Source organism: Lynx rufus, unplaced genomic scaffold (assembly GCF_022079265.1).
Source record: "Lynx rufus isolate CCGP_SWC_20201006 ecotype Redwood Valley unplaced genomic scaffold, mLynRuf1.p SCAF_10, whole genome shotgun sequence".
NCBI classification, from domain to species: domain Eukaryota; kingdom Metazoa; phylum Chordata; class Mammalia; order Carnivora; family Felidae; genus Lynx; species Lynx rufus.
Window position 1 is genome coordinate 38513844 of NW_025814824.1, and position 24215 is coordinate 38538058.

A 24215-nucleotide genomic window follows, 5' to 3' on the forward strand; every position below is an offset into this window, starting at 1 on the left:
TAGAAGCTTCTATTTTCTGGAGCACCTGGGGGGCTCAGTCGGTTGAGCAGCTGACTCATGATTTCAGCTCAGGTCACGATCCCTGGGTCTTGGGATCCAGCCCTGCGTTGGGTCCCATGCTGAGTGTGGAGCCTGCTTGGGATTCTCCCTCTCTCCCTCTGTCCCTCCCCTGTTCATGCTCCCTGACTCTCTCTCTTTCTCCAGAAAAGAAAAGAAAAGAAAAGAAAAGAAAAGAAAAGAAAAGAAAAGAAAAGAAAAGAAAAAGAAAAGGAAAGAAGAGAAGAGAAGAGAAGAGAAGAGAAGAGAAGAGAAGAGAAGAGAAGAGAAAAAAAGAAAATAAAAGTTTCTACTTTCCCAACCCTCACCTAAATCTTAAATGGTATGAACTCACACAGACCTTGAAGCTTATTTATTGTGAAATGTGATCATCACTTGGGAGAAGTTCTGTTTAAATGTAAATCCCCAGGATGCCTGGGTGGCTCAGGGGGTTAAGCAGTGAAGCATCTGACTTCAGCTCAGGTCATGACCTCACAGTTCATGAGCTCAAGCCCCACAGAGGGCTCTGTGCTGACAGCTTAGAGCATGGAGCGTGCTTCAGATTCTGTGTCTCCCTCTCTCTCTCTGCCCCTCCTTGCTCATGTTCTGTCTGTTTCTCTCTCAAAAATGAATAAACACTAAAAAAAGAAAAGTAAATCCCCTTTCCTTGAATCCTTAGAAACTCAAAAATTAAAAATAAAAAAAAAATTAACCATTAGTACTACATGTAACTTCGACCTTACATTTCCCCATCCAGTTTAGTATCAGTCGCTTAAGAAATATGATTTAATATGAAAGAAAGGAATACCCGGAAGACATTCAGACTTACCAACTTCCTTCTAGAAGACTGTTTAGTCTACCAAACTAGTTTCTTCTTTGTTCTCTCCCTTCTGAGACGGGATTGTGCATGAAAAGGAGGATGAACATAAAATCTATCCCAATTTAACACAGAGGACTAAGGAAGATAGATTATGTGAGTGATGGATATCGTACAATTTCCCATTTATTTTTAAAACTAGATACTTATGGATTATGCTAGTGATGTGGTTAGATTGATGATAAAAACTCCCACCGGGTTTAAATAATTCCCATCCCAAATACATCTTATTTACAATATTAAGGAGTGGCACATGCATTTCACCAACCAAAGAGACTCTGCAGCTCTCACTTCTCCTGGAATTGTTTTCGCTTTTGTTTCCTATTCTAGCAGAAACTATAAGGAAATTACTAGAGTGAGAAAGTAAGGGGCACTTTACAAGGTTATTTTTAAAGTCAAAATATAAACCAATACTAGTGACAGCATACTCCATACGGCCCCCACAATTCTACGTGCATCGTCATAGCCCTTGAGTTCATGGACTTTACCATTTTTCAAGTGCCATCATGTGGAGACCCTTCATATCATTTGATAGGAACAGAACTTTGAAGAAGATGCTGTTATTCCCATTTTACAGTCAAGAAGGCAGAGGCTCAGAGAGAGAGGTCAGCCAGTTGCCCTGTGGCAGCCAAGCCAGGGTATGAATCCAGGGATTAGGAGATGAAGGCTCATGCTCTTCACACTCTATTTCAGAGAAATCTAGAATTCCTTCAGCAGAAGACATTGATCACCTATGACTTACATTCATGCAAGACAGTCAAAGTGGGTGTTGAGATTTTGACGACTTCATTACATAAATACCTGTAACATACAGAGAGGAAAAACTAAAAAAAAGCATCAACTACTGAATAGAAGGAAAATGGGCCAGGTCCCTCGCAATAAATGTAGATGAATGGGGTGGAAATAATTCACATCGTTTGTTATCCAAATGCCAATAGAAATTACAAAAATAGATTTTAAATGTACAATTCCTTTATTTATTAATCCTGAGATTAAAAGATGAAGAAATTATATGCTCCTTGGCCTAAAAAACCCTCCACTCTTTTTCTGTTCTTTCCCCCGACTTTTTTTAAAGGTGGGCCAGGGTCCTTTATCATACAGTGAATATCTGGCACCAGATCTCCTGTTTCGGTGGAAACAACGTCTGAAGAAGGATAGATTGTCCTTTTATTTTTAGAATGTGAGTAACAAATACATATCTGATCGTAAGGGAAATAATAGGTATGTATACAAATTTCATAAAGGCGTTTAAAAAACCACTGTGAAGCTAAAACTAGAAGATTCTGGGTGTCCTTTTAACTGCATAGGTATCCACCAGCCACAAAAGAAAGCTCACGAAAATTCACATTCCTTAAATGCAGAGAACTCACAGTTAAGTTTTAAAAAGTTCAGGGGCGCCTGGGTGGCTCAGTCGGTTAAGCGTCCGACTTCAACTCAGGTCACAATCTCGCGGTCCGGGAGTTCGAGCCCTGGCCCCGCGTCTGGCTCTGGGCTGATGGCTCGGAGCCTGGAGCCTGCTTCCGATTCTGTGTCTCCCTCTCTCTCTGCCCCTCCCCCGTTCATGCTCTGTCTCTGTCTCAAAAATAAACGTTAAAAAAAAAAAATTTAAAAAGTTCAGTGACGTCTCTGAAATACCCATAGCAAAACATATTGTCTATATACTTCATTATACTGACATATTTTCAAGAGTAGCTAGCTACTTCTGAAAATGTTGAACGTTTATTATTATCTGAGCGATGACTGGCCGATCAAGTAAACCTATTAAATATTCAATTAGTAAATTTATCTTTTTAACTAACGTGTAGCCAGTAAAATGTAAACTTAAGTACCACCTTGCTGGTTTGAGAGCAATCCTCTTATGGGACATATATTTTTATATTCACAGAAAGGAAAAAGATCATGACAGTGAGGAAGGACTTATTTTTTAAATTAGGTAAATATTTCACTATTTCATCTCACTTACAGAATCGCCTTTTTTTCCTTAGAAAAGAAGGATGTCAGGTTGCGTTGCCTCACTCCAAACTTGTCTGGTGCCAGTGAAGGAACATATTTTATACTCAGTTGAGAGATTTTTTATCAGTGCACTTAAAGGCAGCGGGGTGCATCATTAGGTATGCCTGCCATCTGCATAGCCCTCCAGGTGCAAGAGGCATTAGCCTTATTTAATATTACCACAGCATTAATTTTACTTCATTAATTTATGTCATTTGCCCTTTATTTCAAACTCGGATTGCCAAAATAAAAGCACTGGAGGTGATGACCCAACCCCAGTGTTGGAGCCTTATAAAGAAAATTTTAACCTCATGAACAAGAATACTCTTAAGAACAGGAATTGACTGGCTTGCTTTCACATTTTAAAAAAGGAGCCTATAGACAAAGACACCTATGGGGTAGGTGGCGCTGATGAGGCTCTAGAAAATACTGAATTACATAACGAACAACATTTTCTTTCAGTTCCTTTAAGAAAAGAGTTTCCCCTGAATTATTACTACCATTCCGACATTTGCCATTCTCCCTTTCTAGCAAAGCGAGCAGGCCTTCTGACCTTAGGTAGGCAAGAGTATCTTGACAGAATTTAATAATGTAGTTTTTGCTTGTAGTTACTTTATATTGATGGCAAATGATAATAGTTTTCTGTTTAAAGTACTGAGACGTGGGGCGCCTGGGTGGTTCAGTCGACTGAGCGTCCAAACGTTGATTTTGGCTCAGGTCATGATCTCAGGGTTGTGGGATTCAGCCCTTCGTCGGGCTCAGCATGGGCTCTCTCTCTCCCTCTGCCCCTCTCCCCCGCTCAGGCTCTCTCTCTAAAAATAAATAAATAAAGAAAGTGCTGAGATGCATTTAAGTTAAAAATTGGTCTATATTTAAAAAAGAATATTTAGTAATTAACAGGAGAGTTATATGAGGATATGGAAATTATGGGTTGTATGACAACTGAAATTTTAGCGTAAGTTGATTTGCACCCAACTTTAGAAGAAAAAGACAAGATTACACAAAAATGAAAACTGAAGGCTATTTAAGAAAGTTTTTAAATTTATATTGCTCTGTGTCTACCAGGATATAACACACATGTACAACTATCACCATTTCTTGAGAGATTATCCCGTGGACAGTGTCGATGCTTTATATACAGTTATCTCTTTGAATTTTCCAAAGCAAGGTCAATCTTGTTCCTTTGGGGTAATGAAGTTCAGGGGAGTGGAACTCTGAATGTCAAATATTTCAAGGTAGACTCAGGTGAAAAAGAAATATCATGCTTTCTAGTCCATCAATAAGAAAAGAAATGAGAGAAAAAGTATGTTTTCCAAGGGTAAGTGTGCTTGTTCCTGAAACTATGTCCACAAGTAAAGAGGAGGAGGGTGGGGGAGGGAAGGAGAAGGGATCACAAAGTATTCCCAAAGGACACACCCTCTGAAAAAATGCCCAGTGTCAAATGAACAAGTTGAAGCTCCCCCCAGAAGCTGCCTAAAGCAGTCTTTCCACGGTGGTACCTGTAGAAACTTCTAGAAACATTTTTAGTGAGAAAATTCTGAGATCATTCCCACAGATATGCCTCCTTTTGGACAGAATTCTTTTTAAGGGCCTATGATTGAACTTTCAGTACTTCACCGCTAAGCACAATTCTGAGACAAATAATACAATTTTTTTTTCTAATTGACACCAAAATGAGCAATGTGGACTACCTACCTATATTTTGAAAGGGAAAAGCAACAGCAATAACACAAAAGTCACTTTTAAAACATTTGCTCTGCCTAGTTTTCATGCTCTTTCATTTAGAAAATTTCTTGCCGCTGATCATTTTTTTTTTCCTCTTGAGGTAACGGAGGCCAATCCCGCCTTACAAATAACTCTCTTTAGAAAGGGGCAACGTTAAACGTTAGTTCCCCGTAGACAAAACTGAGGACCTTCTTTGCACAAATCGAATGCATTCCAGAATACCTGTCACTGACATGAAACAACACACCGGGGCTGCTGAAAGCAGGTGATGATAGTTCTGACATTCCCACACCTAGGCCAAAAAAAAGGGCTATTTACTCCTGTCTCCCTGCAGGCGTCCTTTCAACTCCTCTATTCACTGGCCTGAGATAAGAACAAAGGCACTAAATCACACATGCCACGCCATTCTCAGACAACAGGCTCCCTGGCCAGATCCAAGACAACCTCTACAGTTACACCTCCAGCAAGGAAGGGCTCCAGTTGCCTCGCCAAACCAATCAAAATCTGCTTTACCAAGATTCCCAGAAACACAACAAGAACGTGTCCTCTTACGTTTCGTGGCTTGTAAGGTTGGTTTTCATGCTTCCAACTTGATCACCGTTCTGATGTATGGAGCCCACGGACGTGCCGCACCACATTGCTACTCCCACCGCTACATACCGTTGGTGCCGAAATTAAACACATCGTTGTTATTACTCTTGTCACGGTTATAGTTATTGTTATCGCTGCCATCATCATCCTGTTGGGGGGGGGTCACGAAGAACACCAGGAATGTGTGGTGTTCTGCCGTGTGACTTAATCACGCAAGCGATTATATTGCACCTACGATGGGCTATCCGCCATCTTGAGTGTAGGTAACATCAACACTATAACGTTCAAGTCCTCAGACTCTTTGTTCACTTTGTTCCTTCACTACAGAGAACTCTTGCTCTTAGATCTACAGAAAATAATAATAGAGGAAGCCTAAGCCTTTTCACTTTTCTCCAGTGCTAATGAATCTATATTCCCCTCAGTCTTTCTCTTCCTTCTCCCCTCTTCCTCCCTCCCTCCTCTTTCATGTGCTGACTCTGTTAATTAGTAGGTTTCACCCGCGTAGGGCTCTGGGCTGATGGCTCAGAGCCTGGAGCCTGTTTCCGATTCTGTGTCTCCCTCTCTCTCTGCCCCTCCCCCGTTCATGCTCTGTCTCTCTCTGTCCCCAAAATAAATAAACGTTGAAAAAAAAAATTAGTAGGTTTCAGGAGGGGTGTTTTTCCTCAGTGTTTATATATCCCTACAGTGGCATACCCACTGTTTCTTCTTCTTCTTCTTCTTTTTTTTTTAGTATTTTGTTTTTGAGAGAGAGAGAGAGAGAGACAGAGAGAGAGAGAGAGGGTGGAGGGAAGAGAGAGAGGGGGACAGAAGATCCCAAGCACTGACACTGACAACAGTGAACCTGACATGGGTCTCAAACTCGGGAATGGAACCCTGAGATCATGACCTGAGCCAAAGTAAAGAAGCTCAACCGACTGAGCCACCCAGGCTCCCTCCACTGTTTCTTTGTTTGCATCTAGCCTGTAAAACAATATTAATACTGTGAAATGAGTCATGACCTATGATTTAATCATGTGTGTGCTCAACCAACAGGTGCAGTGCACCTCCTGTTCCCAGGTCCAGTGACAGCAGCCATGAATGTAAAAACATCGAAGACACTCATTATTAGCGCCCGAGGGCCTCCATGGCAAACTACCACAAACTGGGTGGATTAGAACAACAGAAATTTATTCCTTCACAGACCTGCTGGAGGCCAGAAGTCTGGAATCAAGGTGTCAATAGGGTACCGCTTCCCTCTGAAGACCTCAGGAATACATCCTTCCTTGCCTCTTCCAGCTTCTGGTAGCCCCCAAGGTGGTCTCTGGCTTGTTTCTTGTCCCATCTTTACATGGCCTTCCTCCCCTATGTCTGTGTGTCTCTCTATGGCAGTAAGGATTTAGGGCCCGCTGTAATTCAGCACGGTCTCAACTAGCTGTATCTGCAAAGTCCCTATTTCCAAATGAGATCATGTTCTGGGGCTCCTTGTAGCCACGAACTGTGGGGAGACGCAACTCAGGCAAGTACAGACACATACCAGGGACTGTTCTCCTTGGGGTGCCCCACATATTTACTCAAATGTTCATGTGGTTGGTTAAGTTGCTCCCCTAGAGTCTAGCGTGAAGTGTGGGAGAAGAATACCTCCTGGATTGCTGGTGGTGTGTGTGGCTTCGTCCATCCTGTGTAAGAACCACGGAATTCTTACATGTTAGCACTAGATGCACGCTTTGAGATAAGATAACCCATCATTTTACAGATAAGGTGAGTCAGACAGAATGCACACGTTCATTAGCTAATTGGGGACAGAACTAGCAGAACAGACGTTCCTCAATTCCTTCCTCAGTGTTCAACCAGACTTTTCATGTCTATTAATATAAATAACTTCCATTAGGACTTTTTCCATCTGAACTCACTTTAGCTCGTGACTACCCCCAAGAACAATTTATAGTATTACCACATTAATACAGCACCTCAGAAAAAATACAGAGGCAGGACACGTCTCTTTCCACCATGCTGTCTGTCTTCCACCGCTCCGGGAGGAGTCTATGGATCTGCAGTATTAGTAAAAATTCTGGATGTAAAAAACATGGGGCTTTTCATAATGATGTTGTCCAAACTTCCTCTGATTGTAACTATGGACACCATATGTTCAGTTAGACAGGATAAAAACCCATTTTAAATTGTAAATCTTGAACAATATAATGAAGCTTTTTCCCAGTAAAAAGAACAGACAAAAACTACGCCTGTTTCTTTCTTCGTGCACCATGAAACTTCTTATTTATTCACTCCAATTCTGCATTTACACAAAAGTGCTGTAATAAAATATCTGTACACTACTTCTGTTACAAATATAGATAATATTTAAAGTGACTTCATATATTCTAATGTAGGAGTTTCACGCTCTAAAATGGGAATGAACACATGATAATTCCTCACCAGTTGTCTCAATAAACAGCTCCATCTGTTTCCCTTAGTCTTAAACTATTGTATTATAAGATGTTAATATAAGGCAATGAAATGAAGTTATGTTAATCCCCTTAATTTTTCTATCAATTTACTAATGGCACACAACCAAAATAATTACTAACACATTGCTTTTTTCTCTGTCATTAAGATTAATAGTAATTGAAAACCAATTGCACAGCGCGCTAACACATTTTTAGTGTTGCATCGGTTACAACCAGCATTAAAGATTCTGAGAGACGTCTATGTTCCTCCGTGGTCAGCTTGGCCGCGTTCTAGAGAAACTACAGTCAATAGCGGGTGGCATCACCACTGTATTTACAGAAACATGAAAATATTTTATCACAGGTCAAAAATAAAAATGAACATCAAGATTTGCATCAAACATTTTCTTTACAAACTTAGGGACACTGCTTCATTTAACTGCTATTTACTCAATCTTAGAAACCCATTTTAGGGTAAAATGTATATGTGTATTTTAAAGGTGAGGAGATGCAATTTTTCTATAATATTCAATATTGTAACTACTGAGAGTATTTTTAAAGATTTTCCAACGGAAAAACTGTTTAATTTCCTTTTTTATTTAGCAATGGGGAGAGGAGTTGGACTGACAAAATGAGGCATTTTTTATGACACTTGAGATTTCTTCTTTATTTTATATTTTCATTCTTACCCTAATTTATTAAAGCCATTTCTCTTAGGTTAGCTTTAGACTATTTTTTTCTCTACTAACCAGTTCAGCGTATCGCATTTTCTGCACATGTGATGACAAGTCGTCAGACATCTTTACAAAGAAAGGCTGGATTTACCTATGCACACAGTCCTTCTCTTTAAGTGTACGTTCACAAGATCCAAGGAGAAAGGCAAAATGACACTAGGTGGTAAGAGAATCATTTCCACACGAGAAAAACAAATTTAGATGGTACTTCCCCCACCCAGAGTTTTGAAGAGCCTGCTGAAGACCGCACGGGGAAAGGTGTCCACAAGACCCATTCTCTCCACGGTGTGGGAGGTGAGTGAGGGGTTGGTTGAGTTGGCTCAACTCTGCAGTGCAGTCAGGAGAGAACCATCAAGGTGACAGTTCCTTTTGTCCGCTTAAGGATGGCAACAGCTTCTTCATGGGTCACCCCTTCCAGACTCTGCCCATTGACAGCAATGATCTGATCACCCCTTTTGAGACGCCCATCTTCCGACGCTGCTCCCTGCAATTATAAAGCAGACTTGTTTGCTTCTCAAAAAATGCTGCCTCGCAGCTACACAACAGAAAAAGATCTAAACAAGAATGTAAATTGCTCTGCATGTACACACACATTGCTCTCGAAGCTCCATGGGCGCTCCAGAGCCATTAAGCAATGATGAACATACACAAAGGAGGTCTTGCTCCTGCGTGGTTTTAACACTGAGATTCCAATTTTAGAGAGAATTTAGCAGTCAACAGATTAGTTGGATGGTTTTTGGCTGTTCAGCACAGCAGTTGGTGGGAAATCAAATTAATAAAGAATATTTGGGAATCTGCCTGGCAGCAATGATTTCATAGAATCCAGGATTTTTCCTCCTGTCAAGAAGGCCTACAGAAGACGACAAAGGATTAGATACGAACAAAAGCAGCTTTACAGGACAAGGGCATCAGGCCACGGAGCCCAAAGGTCTACAGGAGCAGAAAGCCCGTATGCATGTTGACAAGGACTAGGCAGGATGCAAGTCCTACTAATTCTAAATGTAATTCTTTCTGGGGCTTTGAATAGGCCGCTCAAGCTGCTGGTTCTTTACTTCCTGAGGGTATGTGCAGTCTTCGCATTTCTTATGGGCCTTAAATGATTAAGATGAAACACAGACACTGCCGTTTGAAAAAGAATCCCATCTTAAGGCATGCTTACAGTAGGCAATTATGCAATTAAATATAAGATTAAAAATATGGAAAAGTTAATGAGGAATCCATAATGATGAAATTCTTAAAATATGTTCTAACTAGCATGCCTTAAATAAATTGTTCCCAGGCTGAGGAAAAGGACTGCATGAGTCTTCTATTCACTGACAAATGCTGTTTGTATTTTTGGACATACCAATGGCTTTTAAAAAAATCTCGTAAATTAAGCCTATAACTAGGTTGCTGTAGATACAGCGCTTTAAATTGGTTAAAAATAATAATTCTTTTTCAAAATAATGGAATAAAACCTCCACATGTAGGCACTTTAAAGGACTATAGCGCTAACCTAAAGCAGCATCAAACTGTTCGATAGGTTGGCCATAAGGATTGCTCCTTTGCACTGTAAAATCTTGAGATTCCAGATTTTCTCCGTAGGAAATTATGTCCAATTTTGTAGCTCCTGAAGAAAATGTCTCAAGATCGAATTAATAATAATTATGTGGGTTTGGATTATTTTAAACAGCACCAACGTTGTGATAAACTTATTCTCAACATCCTTAAATCAGAACACTTACTGTATATACAACTATATACACTTTTTTAAGAAATCGAATCCCTGGGCTACAAATAGCTGATTTACTGTAGGTGTAGCTACAGTAGCAGGTTAGATATTATTGAATCTGTGTAGCTATTTTATGTACTTTCCTGTGTCTATTTAGTATTTCACAACAACAAAAAAAAATGCAAAGAAAAATAAATGCCAGCCCTCTACAGCATACATATTTAAAATGTCCCATTTTCAAAAGACATTCAATCATAGGCGACCTGTTTTCAAAGGACAAAAAAATCAGGTCTTACTGTCTAACTAAAGTTCATTAATATTTTTATTGCATGTTGTCAAGAGTTCCCATGGAATTTCAATTTGAGCCTCTTTTCCTTTAAACATAACTAAGCCTCAAATTGGACAAAAATATTTAATGACCTGTTCCTGAAGGGAGTTCCAAAAGAAAATGATCAACTGTTAACCATTTGGCGTTACCTCAGGCCATAAACTAATAAGCCAGCTGCTGACCACTATTAATGAATGTTTAGGGGGGAAGGGGGAGGTTGACATTCGCAAGCTTACCTTCGCAAACACTGTTTTAACATAAATGGGTAAGTCTCCATGAGGGCTGCCATATCCTCCTACTATACTGAAGCCTAAGCCATCTGGTCCTCGGTCTAGTGTAATAGATTTACACTGAGGAGGCCTACAGCAAATGGAAGGAAAAAAAGGGTTTTCTGATTTTCAAAATCAAATCTGTAAGTTATGGATTATGTGACATCCACCTAGAACCAGGAAAATTCTCTGTGCTACTGACAACGAGTATATTGCGGGTATTTTGGGGATGCTTAAACTGTCAGTGCATGCCGGTCTCAGTATTTTAAATTTACATAATCTGCCAAAATCCTACTTAACACACCCTAATTCTATTACTCATCTAAAGTTCCCTTACACTAACATGTTCATGACATGATCCCCCTGCATGCATGCACATTCTTTTTCCCATTTATCTAAAGGGAGATGGCTTAAAGTACAGAGGACTATCGTGGAAAAGGCATAAACATCAGTATTCCCAAGCTCAGAGAAAAAAATCGATTTCTAACAATGTAGAGGCTGCATCAAATTATTTAAAAGACTTTAAGATGTTCCTCTCTCCCCCTCTCTCTTGTTTTTTTTTTTTTTTTAATTTTTGTCTTTAATGTTTATTTATTTATGAGACAGAGACAGAGCGCAAGCAGGGGAGGGACAGAAGGAGAGAAAGGCACAGAATCTGAAGCAGGCTCCAGGCTCCGAGCTGTCTGCACAGAGCCCAATGCGGGGCTCAAACTCACGAACTGTGAGATCATGAACTGAGCTGAGGTCAGACACTCAGCTGACTGAGCCACCCAGGCACCCCTCTTCCCCTCTCTTTATGTTCTAATTCTTTTGTACTACATGTTGGGGGAAGTGTGAATTTTTTTTAAGTTTATTTATTTTTGAGAGACAGAGATAGAGCGTGAGCAGGCAAGGGGCAGAGAGAGAGGGAGACAAAGAATCTGAAGCAGGCTCCAGGCTCCGAGCTGTCAGCACAGAGCCCTACGTGGGGTTCAAACCCATGAACCATGAGATCATGAATCGAGCTGAAGTCGGACGCTCAACTGACTGAGCCACCCAGTTCTGGAGCCCCGGAACTGTGAATTTTTTAATCAAAATTATCATTTATTAAATGAGTTGGCAATACTGGAATTTAAAAGGGATAGCTTTGATCGGTTCCATATCACACAGGGTAGTGACATCAAGAATAAAATGCGCCCCCCCACCCCCAAAAGAAAACTCAGGGCAGTGGCATGCTATGTACCTATGCTTGATAAACTGAATCCATGCCATAATTACCTGACAGTTTAAAAAACTCATCTCCTATTTTTTCACCTTGAGGTGAGTGGTAGGGACATAGAAACCATAACATGAGCTCACCCTAAATCATCCTGAAATATACCGCTTGACGTGAGCCCCGTGAAAGGGATACTGGAACCAGCAGGCTCCTGCTGGTGACTCGTGACCACACTCACGTCTCCTCCAGCAACTACCTGTACACGGGAGAAAGAGACAGAAACACACGTTCAGGTGGCCAGGGCCACATCAGTGATTTTTCTTCAAAAATAACTTTTGGATTAAAACATGTACTTTAATGTCCACTTAATCATTTCTGTTAACTTCATATTCAACTGAAAAGAAAGAAATTCCACAAGGTCCAGAGGCCTCTTCAGCTGACAGTAAAAATACTTGAGTAATTCAATTCTACCAAGTTTTTTTTTTTTTTGATGTTTTTCAAAGGTGATCTCATATGCAGTTATTTTTTAAAGATCTTCAGACTACAAAGCCACTCACACCACTTAAAATTCTAGCAATTAACTGTTTACCACTAAGGCCTTGCATATATCCCTTTAGATATAAAATATGAAGCAATAAACGCATCAGGATAAAATGTTTCTTACATGCTTTCTTGGAACGCTCGATGTAATCATCTGTGTTCAAGGGAAATATTAAATACAATAGCATCAGGAGATTTAGGCAGTTTTACCACCTTACTGTGAAAGCTCATGTGTCAAGCTAACCACACTGTGAAGAGTGGTCGGGATGCCAACTCTTACCTGCATTTCAATGGAGCCAGAGGCATTTTTCAGTAAGTTAACTGCTTGGGTATGAGTCATCCCCTCAGTGGATGTGCCACAGATAGTGACGATCCTGTCCCCAACCTGCAAGGGAGAAAAGAAAATAGACATCTGCGAAGGCAGCCATGGAGAGTGGGACCCTGAGACCTAAACAGTCATTTCCTTCTCTGCCTTGAACATCACACACACAGTGCTCCCAGCAACTGAAACACAATCAAGGAAACCCAATCATTTCAAGAAGGAGTGATGATAAAAAGAAGCTGTACATAATGACTGAGTTCTAGAAGTCTCTGGGGGAAGGGGGAAAATCACTCATCCCTTGTCTTCATTTCTCCTCAGGAGGCACTGCTTCTTATTATAGAATAAAATACCTGCTATCAATTAAAAAAATTTCTTTGGACATTATTATTTACACATTAGCTGTGTCTCTAAGTCAGGAGTTGGCAAACAATGGCCCGTGGGCCAAGTGTGGCCCACTGCTCGTTGTGGTGGACAAAGTCTGGGTGGAAGACAGCCATGCTTACTCAGTTGTCTGCACAGGGCAGAGAAGAGTGGCTGCAACAGAGACCATCTGTCCCACAAAGACAAAAGTATTCACTTCCGGCCCTGCACAGCAAAGTTTTCCACTGGGTGCAACCATCAATTTTAAAGTGTCAGTCACAAATGTAGTTATCAAAATAGACTCCATCATTTCTAGTTTAGAGACTATTTAAACTAAGACGTGGCTATGTCTTGAGACCCTTTTTGACACGAGGCCACACAGATTTTACTGGAATATCCACGTAATTTTCGGGCTGGACATTTAGTGTAAATTTCATCACAGTGTTCTATGCTAGCATAATCCCTCAACTTTGAAGCAAGTTTTGTACGGTTTTACAACGTAGGTCACATTTATAGTAAACTTCTGCAAAACTGAAGATCAACCACAACCTACGTGATAGTTTTCAATTTAATAAAGTTAAATTGGCATTTGAGCCAGTGACACGTGTAAGGAAAAACTTCACTTCATACTGGTATTCTGAAAACACTTTGTTTTCTTTTAACTTCTTTCACAGACCTTCATACAAGTAAAAAAAAAAAAAATATTAAGAAACGATGGTAAATCTTCCCAGCTCATTTACTTATCAATTTGCATACAGCGGGAAATTCTCCTCTCTTACTTCTCTTCACCTTTTACTCCAAGCAAGCCCTCCTGTGGCTGGACTAGCAGATTTAAAAGCAGAATCAGACATTTAAAACTGCCTGCCACAGCTGGGAGGATTCAAAGGGTTTATAAAAACTTCTGCCAGCTCTGTGAGGGCCGCCAGGGTTATTAGTAGAACTTACTCTGAGTTTTTGGGTCTGAGCTGCAACTCCATTTGGGTGCATCATTGCAATAAATATAGGAACATCACCAAGAGGGCTGCCCACTCCTCCAGCAATGCTGATTCCCAGGGAGTCAGCAGGCCCCTGCCATGGAAGAGATTAGAATATTTTTTTGGTCAATGTGGTATTTAAAATTGATGTTTGGTTTCTTTGGCACATTATCATACAGTTCACTTAGGTCTTTGAGGTGTGAGGAAAATGAAGCTCAAGAAAGCTGCATTATTTCATGTGACATGGGTCCTTAGCAGGACTTAGGAAAATGAGCATCCTTCCAGGAAATGAAAGAAATTAAAACACATTAAATGAAAAACATATCATTATGGGGTGACGGAAAGAAAGCAGGTAAACTGGTGAACTGAAGGACCCCAGTTTTGGGATCAGAAAGGTCTGCATTCAAAGCCAGGAACCCACACTTACAAATATTGGGCCCTGATGAAGTTCAGCCCTCTTAATGAGTAACTAGGCCATCACCGATGAAATGGAGATTAGAGCACCCCTCAGAAAGGGCTGCAGAAAATATTAAATGAGATGGTGACAGCATGATGTGTCTATGAGAATTTTCAGCATATAGAAAAGGCTCAATAAATTGTAGCTGGTTTTATGTTCTCTCTGTGGATGGCGGTCAGGGAAATCTGTTTCATGAGAATAAGAAATAGCTGTTGAAAGCCAAGGCTCACTTATGAGAAGCGAGAGATGGAGTGATCATTTGTGTAGGACTCAGTGGATGCCAGTTTGGGTAATACAGGATATGCCAACAAAGATTTTCAAACAAGGTCCTGTGACCAGGAAATTCAGTGAAGACTGAATTGTGCTACTTTCCACTGTATTTCGGACATAATTTTTCAGATGGCGTGGTAAAACAGTAAGACTGCTAATAGGAAAGTATATATGCAGATGCCTCTGAAGTTTCAACAGAATTTATATTGTTTTCTCTTCCCGAAGTTACCCTTTTCATTTCTTTAAAAAAAATTTTTTTTTAATGTTTAGGTATTTTTTTGAGAGACAGAGACAGAGCGTGAGTGGGGGAGGGGCAGAGAGAGAGGGAGACACAGAATCCGAAGCAGGCTCCAGGCTCCAAGCTGTTGGCACAGAGCCCGACGCGGGACTCAAACCCACGAACTGCAAGATCTTGACCTGAGCAGAATTCAGACACTTAACAGACTGAGTCACCCAGGCACCCCATTACCTTTTTTATTTCAACTGTCCGTAATCCCTGTATTTCAGATGCCACTGTAAAGGTAAAAAAAGAATAGGGTTATTAAATTATTTTATGTTCAACTAAATTTTAGTCAATGCCTGAAGCTGGATGCGACTAAATGAGACACACTATTTTTTTTTTTGAAAGGGGGGGTATTCAAAGTTGCCAGTACACATGACTTAATCCATCTCACATAGGGACTCTTTATTTTTCCAGTTGGAAAAATATGCACACCATCCCATTTCTTCCTTCTTATTTTAATCATTGATTATATAACTGCATAATCCACCTTGAATGAGTCAAGGACAGAATAAGCTTTGGACAGAAAGACACATGCGCACAGCTGAGAAAAATAAAGTCATGGATACATTAAAAGGAATTCATGGACCTAAGTGGCTAAATTTCTAGAATATTAGTCACATTGCAAACAGAGACTGCCATATGGTTAGTTCTTCAATTTGAACAACTTTCAACCAATGCTCCAAGCCAAAAAACCCTCTGCATCATGGTTTCATGTAATTAAAACACAGGAGGATCATACTAATTTTCTCAATCAAAATTTTGCGGTCTTCATGGAAAAGAAGGCTTCACTTAATGGTATCTTCTGAATTATTGGTGTTAAACAGAAAAAGGAAATGAAAATCAAGTGCACCAGTCTTCTTAGTAAGAAAAAAATTACAGAATCCTGATTTTAATGTTTAGCATAGCTCATAGAAAAAACAACAAATGGAAAAGCTGCCAAAGAACAAAGGCACAGCTTCACGTTCAGATTTTTTGTCGACGCACACCTTGGCACCTGTATTAATGTACAGAATGATTTAGGGAAAGAGAGCTCAAAGGTAAATTGAGACAGGGGAAAAAAAAACAACAGTGTTGGTTACCAAAATTCAAACCAGTAAATCATGTTTAAAGTATCAAACCGATCTTACATGCGTTCTTCTTCAAACTACTTTCCAGTGACTCCGATGTACTGGATCCAGAAAGTGGAAAAGTGAATGATGACAGGCTGCCTTCACTCATCTACAAATACACAATAATTATTCTAGAAAGTTTTGGAAGTAATTATACTGCATAAATACCACTTATTTCGGAATTAAATTCTTTTTTAATGCATCTAGAGAGAAATACCTTTTAAACAACAGTGGCATTTGATAATTAGAAGGGCACCTTAAATAGTTTCTATTAATTTTTTTCCATATTACAGAAGAATTTTCCTAGTGGCATAAAAAATGAAAACTAAAAGAATAGATGAGGCAGATTCCAACCCAACTAAAATTTTAGTGGATTTTCATAATCTCATTCAAGCGAACCCTCTCTAGGTGGAAACGGATGTTGTACATAGACTGGGGCTTGTGCAAACTGTAAAATCAGGGCCAGTCAATTGGAGATGAATGGTAGTCCTGAGGAGGTGAAGAAGGGGCCTTTCTGGACCAGTGATGGAAGTGGGCTTCTGTCATCAGAAGACAACTGAGGAGAGTCATGAACAAATGTGGTTTGTTCAACTTAAATGGGAGTTTTTCCGCTGAATATTGATAAATGTTTGTTATATACTTTAAAAATGTGTCATCTTGGTAGGCTTTACATCCACTAATTGGTTAACGTATGTAATTATGGGAACAGAAAAGCAGAATTGTTGACATCAAGTTCCTTAGAATGACTTACAAACTACTCAAGAGCCACACCTTGTTTACCTGTCCCTCTCAGCAGGTGCCCCTCCCTCAGACTCCCCACCTCACTGGGTATGCCCACCCTGGGCAGCCCCACCTTCGGGGACATGGCCAAGTCCCTTTTGGCATGCAGACCACATCACCCTGATGAATCCCACAGCTACCCACCTGGCTGCTTTGAGAAGGCCTCCTCTCCGAATGGAATGGACCTGCTTTGATTCTTCCGACTTCCAAGGTTACCGTGCCCAGGGAACACTAGGGGAGTGGTTGTTTTATGAAAAAGTTCAATTAAAACGCTCCATTTATCGTCAGCAGTGCATAATATTCTTTAAGACTAGGTTTTTGAAAGGCACCCTCGTTGTGGGGTTTCCACGGTCAAGGATGCCTCCAATGCTTTGTGGAAAGAGACTTTCCTAAAACACAAAACTAGTAACAGCAAGCAGCAGCAACACCCAGTGTCTGCCTCACGACCTCATGATTTACATGGAGACTGTTTCTGCTGAGGAAGAGAGAAACGGAGAATCAAGCCATCAACGCAGGAAACCTACTGGTTCAGATAGGCCAAGTGTACTAACTAACCAGGGCTTAACAAACAAAACAGAAACAACAGAAAAACCGTGTCCTTAATCGATAACTGGGCAAACTCTTTACTGCCACACTGGACCTGAACAGACCTATGACACAACACTGAAATAAGCCACACTGCTATAAACACAAAATAAGAATGAAGACAACTTCCCTGTGACCTTTGCCAAATAAATCATAGGCGTGCAAAACACACCAGGTAGTCTAATGTGAAAGCACAATGAGGTGTCTGAGATCCTGGGCTTCTGGAGGTAGACGCACTGGTTTAAATCCTACTGTGATTCACTAGCTATGTGACCTTAATGGATGTCAACCTTGACAAGGCTTTTCTGTGACATTTAATAACAGAAAAGACATTATATAATAAAGCACTATTACAGATTGTTCAGAAATTGCCACTAAGAATGTGTCTCATTTGAGACATTTTAAATAAAGAGAATTCAGTGCTTATTTGACTGTGGTAGCCCAGTTAGTTCGCCCTCCTTCCCCCATGCCCTGCATACTCACTGTTGGCCTCTGAGGTTTACCTTCAGCAAAGCAGCCACAGCTTCCTGGGTGGCATCACGGACATCTTCTCCATTCACCGTTAAAATCTGGTCCCCCTGCACCAGTCTCCCGTCAGCGTCTGCAATCCCTCCTTTGACAATGTCGGATACAAATACTCCACTATCACTTCTGCAAACATAATTTTGAAATTGAACATGACTGTTTTTCTGCCACTGGAATGTACTGCTTACTTTTTGAAAAGAGAACATTTTTTAACTAAAAACTTGACTTTTAGTTTGATGACTTTAAAAGTTTGTTTTCAGCAACACAGGGGCAACATTATTAGAATTATTTTCTATGATAATAATAGCTTATGTCTTATAGTATTTCATGGATTAAACGTATGTTTCATAAGCATATTTATTCTTCAACAATTATATAGTGTGAGGTGAAGTGGCTACTATTATTTTCTCATTTTATGGGTCACAGTTACTAAATAGCAAGAATGGGACTTTAGAGTTAGTTCTTGGGTGGTAAGTCTATTGCTCTTTCTACACCATAATGAAGCCCTGAATGAATATTGAGCTGTGGCAGCATAAATATGTGGGTGTTATCATCAACATCATTAACATTATTGAAAATAAATAGCGGGGCACCTGGATGGCTCAGTCGGTTAAGCGGCCGACTTCGGCTCAGGTCATGATCTCACAGTCTGTGAGTTCAAGCCCAGCGTTGGGCTCTGTGCTGACAGCTCAGAGCCTGGAGCCTGCTTCGGATTGTGTCTCCCTCTCTCTCTGCCCCTCCTCTGCTCACATGCTGTCTCTCTCAAAAATACATAAAGATTAAAAAAAAAAATTAAAAGAGAATCACCTTTTGGCAAACATCATAGGAATAATTAATTCAGGCAAGAAAACATTCATGGACAATGAAACTCATGGGCAAAAGCAGGATGAAAAACTGGATAATCCTAAAGTCTCAAAACAGCTCCACAAAGAATATTCACTGATGATAAAGGGAAAGGAGAACTTACTAGTGGAGAGGCCTGGAACATAGCACCTTAGCCAAGAGATCAAAATCAACATCCCCAGTGCAGAAAGACACCATGTGCCCCCTGGTGGGATGCGTGAAAGGGGCAACGCTCCGCATCTGTGATATTCCTGCCAAGGATGACTGACCTACCCTCACATGAGCAACCGCAGGCAAACCGGCAGATCCAAACAGCGGATGTGTTCTATAAAATAACTGACTTCTGGGGCACCTGGAGGCTCAGTCGTTTAAGCAGCCGACTTCCACTGCTTAAGGTCCGCTTATGAGGTCACGATCTCATAGTTCGTGAGTTCGACCCCCACGTCAGGCTCTGTGCTGACAGCTCAGAGCCTGGAGCCTGCTTCGGAGTCTATGTCTCCCTCTCTCTCTGCCCCTCCCCTACTCGCACCCTGTCTCTCTCTCAAAAATAAAATAGAAACATAAAAAAAGAAAATAAATAGTGAATGTGTACCTTAAACTGAAACCATTTGTTTAAGTATCATTCCTGTGATGTCTTTTATTTTAAATGGATTATTCTTACAATCTAACTTTCGTGCAAGATGGATTTATGCAAAATGAACTAATACTAATCTTATTCCAACCTTCCTTCCATTCATAAAACTACAAAACTACCAGCATTTTCTTGCTGACATAAAACATAACCGTAACTGCAGTGAAAGTGCAGTCACATAACTTCTTGTCAAGGTCAGAACCTCAAATGCACCATTTCCCCATCTGATCCTCTGGCTTTGCTATCTTTAGCATAAAGGTGTTGGAATTTACTGGATTATGAATCGGTTGATACTTATCTATAAATATTTAAATAAATTAGGTACTGAATTCACCAATTTACCACCTGGCCTCTTACTTTCTGTTCCCTTCTGATGGCAAGCTTCTGCTCAAGCCAGTCCTCCCTAGAATATCCTCCACTCCCTGCGCACAGACTATCACTTATCACTTTCAGCCTCAGCTCCGGCACCTCTTTTCTGAGCAGTTTCTCTAATCTGCTTCCTCAAATAGAGTCATTTGTCCCTTTATGCTGCCACAGCTCCCCCACCATATGGTTTGGTCACTCATCAATGGAATCCTTCTTTGCAGGAACATATTTAATTCTCATTTACCAAACTGTGAGTTTTTTGAGACCAGGAACCATATCTTATTTAACTTTGTTCCCCAGAACCTAATGTCTTCCCTGGCACACAGCAGGTACTCAAGAAATACCAAACATCTTTTTGCCTAGTACCTTCAAAATCCCCCAAGGTACTAACTTAAAAAGTTCAAAAGTGAGGTTGTTTGGTGCTCCGTTACTGAATGGGCTGATAGCAGCTGCCTACAGAACACCAGCGCCTGGGAGAAGTCTACTACTGTTAATATTCTTTAAAAGTAGTGACATTCAATCATTTCCGAAAGGTCACTGGGTTTGCCCTCGTCGGTCATACCTTTTCCCAACAATACTTAATCCCAGGCCTTTCCCCGGCTTCTTGTGTAGCTCAATAGTGAGGGTATCACACACATGCTCCTCCTTGTAGGGGGCCTCATCTCTATACAGCGTCAGGCGTACTCTGTGTGGCGTCTGTCTCAGGACATTTATTGCTTCATCATGTGTGGCCTTTCTCAAGTCAATTCCATTCACCTGGACAGACACAGGACACTGTGAGGACCCGGGTGAGTCAAATAAAGAAAAAGCAAGAATGGGGGGGCTGATGAGGGGGAGACGAGAGGAGGAGGAAAGAGGAAGTGAAAGAAACAGAGACCACCCTCCCCAGAATAGGTCTTTCTTTGTTAATTATAAAGGTATTCTGTACCTCTAAAATCTGATCTCCAGCCCAGAGTCTCCCGTCTTTACATGCTGCTCCTTCTTCATAAACTTCATGGATAATAATGGCACCCTAAGGGCCCAAACAAAATATGCTTTATCCCATTCTCCCTAGGACTGATGAGCAAAAATAAAAGGAAAACACACTGTACTTTCAAAAAATATGCTAAGGGTTCTATACTCACTGGATCCAGAGTGAGTCATATCAAATTTCAAAGAAACGTGTAATGCGATTTTCAAAGAAGTTTATATTTATGTATTTTTTCCAATGATAGGGAGGTTTAAAGAAAAAAAATTATGGGGGTTCCTGGGTGACTCAGCTGGTTAAGTGTCCAACTTCGGCTCAGGTCATGATCTCATAGTTCGTGGGTTTGAGCCCCATGTCAGGCTCTGGGCTGACAGACCAGAGCCTGGAGCCTGCTTCAAATTCTGTGTCTCCCTCTCTCCCTGCCCGTCCCCCGCTCTTACTCTGTCTCTCAAAAGTAAATAAACATTAAAAAAAATGATGAAACATATAAATCATACATATGTATATATAATAGATAGACATCACCTTTCCTATCTGCAAATGAAAATGATAGATATACATCATCTTTCCTATCCACAAATGCAATTACTAGATTTTAGAAGATTTTTGACCTTTAGAAAATGTTGTTCATGACTTTTCAGACTCCTCAGTATGGGACTGACCCAACCATATCCCATTAGTAATAAAGGAAATTAAAATATGGCAAAGACTGGAAAACTGATGGACCTATTTTGACCTAAAAGTCACGATCACGAGTGTAACTATCTTAGTGAGTCGGTATTCACTTCCTCAAATACAAATCCCAGTACTAAATTTCTGGTATTTGCTCTACAAATGAAAACAACAGTGAATGATGCATTTTTCTAAGCCTTTATATTTCATTTAATAGAACTGATAAAAAACCTCCTGGACAGTGATCTCTCAGGTGCACTGAGGTTGCCTGAGTAACCGAAGAATCTCTGTGTATCTGAGTGTCCTCACCAGCAGAGTGTCGGACCCTCCAACAATGCTCAGGCCCAGCCCTGTTCGCCCTTTGGAAATCTCAATTGTTGTTTCACAGCCTGGGATAATGGGGCAGGTTGCAGGATCAGAAGCAAAGATCGCTGGTGTTGACGATCTGCTTGTACCTAAAAATAAATTAAACATGAAATGAAATAGGATACAAATTGATTAGGTGGTATAAACAGCAAAGTCACCACACTGGTTGCCTTTGGGGGATGGAAAAGAAAAAGGGCCCAAGATTTGGGACAGCAAAACGTCAAATTTATCTTAATCTTTCAGTTATATTAAAAAAAAAAATCAAACAAAATGATTACATCATCATTAATTAGGGTGATGGGTGCCAAGTTACTTTCTGCACTATTGTGTATTTTCTAAATCGCCCGAGATAATATGTATAAAAGCCCAAGGACAGAAAGTTGAACTGAACCTCTAGTGTCATGTTGATAGTCGACATTTCACTAGAGCCAAAAAACCTTCTCATGAAATTATGATTTGTAAAACTCAGAACTGTGATATGTGGCAGTAAACTAAAAACACATTCTGAGAAGACCAGAAAACACAAAAAGCACATCAATAATTCTAATCATGGTGCCCGCATTTCAGGGCTTTTTATGCTTTTGTTTTGGTTTTCCTTTTCTTCGTCTCCTAGAGCATCTCTTCTTATGTAATCAGATCTGTGTCTACATGCCCCAGGATTTACTATCTGAGTTTATAAAACGTCAGGGGACCCCCACCCCCACAAGCAGTTTCGTTCGTTGTGTGTCTCGCGTGATGTTTTACAAACTCAGATATTAAATCCTAGTGCATATATGCTCAGGACTGAAGACATAAGAACAGATCAGGAGAAAACTAGGAGAATATAATTTCACACCTTGTTTTATGATAGTCTTCATATCATATGTTTTATGATATCCCAAAGAGCATACAGCAAATGTGATGTTTTGAAGAAGTTAAGAGGGGTGCCTGGGTGGTTCAGTCAGTTAAGCATCTGACTTTGGCTCAGGTCACAATCTCATGGTTCATGAGTTCGAGCCCCACGTCAGGCTCTGTGGTGACAACTCAGAGCCTGGAGCCTGCTTTGGAAGCTGTGACTCCCTCTCTCTGCCTCTCCCCCACTCTTGCTCTGTCTCTGTACCTCAAAAAATAAATAAATGTTAAAAAAAATTTTTAAAAAAAATTTAAAAAATGAAAAAGTTAAGATACTCAATGAGTAGTTTAAGACAAGAGGCTCTTTTTAGAAATCGAAAACACACTAATTCTTGCTCCTGAAATGGTAAGAGTAGGTGTAAGATGTTTTCTTTTATGTTACATTTTCATTTAGCATTTCATATTTTTATAGACAGTGCTACTTACAGATTGACATAAAATTGAAAAATGAGAAAATTTTTGTAAAACCTTTTAACATTTCAGTGAATTACCCAGTCTTTCTAAATAAAGGATTACCTTCATCACATATGTATTACTTTTTTTTTGTATCTAACTATATTACATATGTTTTAAAAATTGCTGTTTCCCTAATTACCTGTCAAAAGAAGTTAATGTTTCAGACTGGAGGCCAGAAGATTTTTTCTCCCATCACAGAAAATGCCTACGTGGGGGTGCCTGGGTGGCTCAGTCAGTTAAGCGTCCGACTTTGGCTCAGGTCATGATCTCGCAGTTTGTGGGTTCGAGCCCCGCGTCGGGCTCTGGGCTGACAGCTCAGAGCCTGGAGCCTGCTTTGGATTCTGTGTCTCCCTCTCTGCCCCATGCCCCCTTGCATGCTCTCTCTCTCAAAAACAAATTAAAAAATAAATTAAAAAAAAAAAACAAAACGCCTATGTGTTTAAGTACTTTTTTCAATGTTGCAAAGCTTGAAATTTACGGTCTTACTTAAAAGTTAGTGAACTGTTGTCAAAAAGCAACTTAAAGGAAGGATTTGCCTCAATATGCCACATTGGTATTTTAATGGCACACACCAGTCTCATTCCACAGTCCACATACAACCACTTCATTTATTTTGACAGAATCAATTACACCCAAATGACAGAACTCAAATCAATTATGCTTACCATAGCAATAACTAGCACTTTTAAGAGTTTCTGGTAATGCCAGGCATTGTTGATTCCACAGGTAAAGAGATACCACTGTATTCGTTTTACAGATTAGATCACTGAGGCTTTAGAGAAGTTAAATTATTTGCTCAATATAAAAAGGGGATATTCCAAATGTTGTTTACTTCATTAGTCAAACACCCAGAATCACAGGTACCTTCAGCAAAAGATCCTTGGAGAGCAAAGAGTGTCATTGCCTTGCTTTAGAGAGGAAGCAGCTGAGGCTCAGA

At 40.3% G+C, this 24215-nt stretch overlaps 1 protein-coding gene across 7 annotated transcripts in view; it reads right to left on the reverse strand.

The window, feature by feature from the left end:
- Positions 1–8715: 8715 nt before the first annotated feature.
- Positions 8716–24215, reverse strand: part of MPDZ (multiple PDZ domain crumbs cell polarity complex component) — a 130545-nt gene continuing 115045 nt past the window's right edge. For 4 of the 7 annotated variants that reach the window (XM_047098022.1, XM_047098008.1, XM_047097992.1 and 1 more), the window contains 12 exons: positions 21875–22020; positions 20855–20938; positions 20489–20682; positions 18065–18212; positions 17121–17207; positions 16215–16305; positions 15274–15317; positions 14049–14171; positions 12702–12806; positions 12025–12137; positions 10654–10777; positions 8716–8862 (listed from right to left, as the gene is read on the reverse strand). In XM_047098022.1, the coding sequence (XP_046953978.1) occupies positions 8716–8862; positions 10654–10777; positions 12025–12137; positions 12702–12806; positions 14049–14171; positions 15274–15317; positions 16215–16305; positions 17121–17207; positions 18065–18212; positions 20489–20682; positions 20855–20938; positions 21875–22020 (1406 nt within the window). The remainder of the gene's footprint in view (positions 8863–10653; positions 10778–12024; positions 12138–12701; positions 12807–14048; positions 14172–15273; positions 15318–16214; positions 16306–17120; positions 17208–18064; positions 18213–20488; positions 20683–20854; positions 20939–21874; positions 22021–24215) is intronic. The other 3 variants (XM_047098013.1, XM_047097999.1, XM_047097983.1) reach the window with 1 other exon arrangement.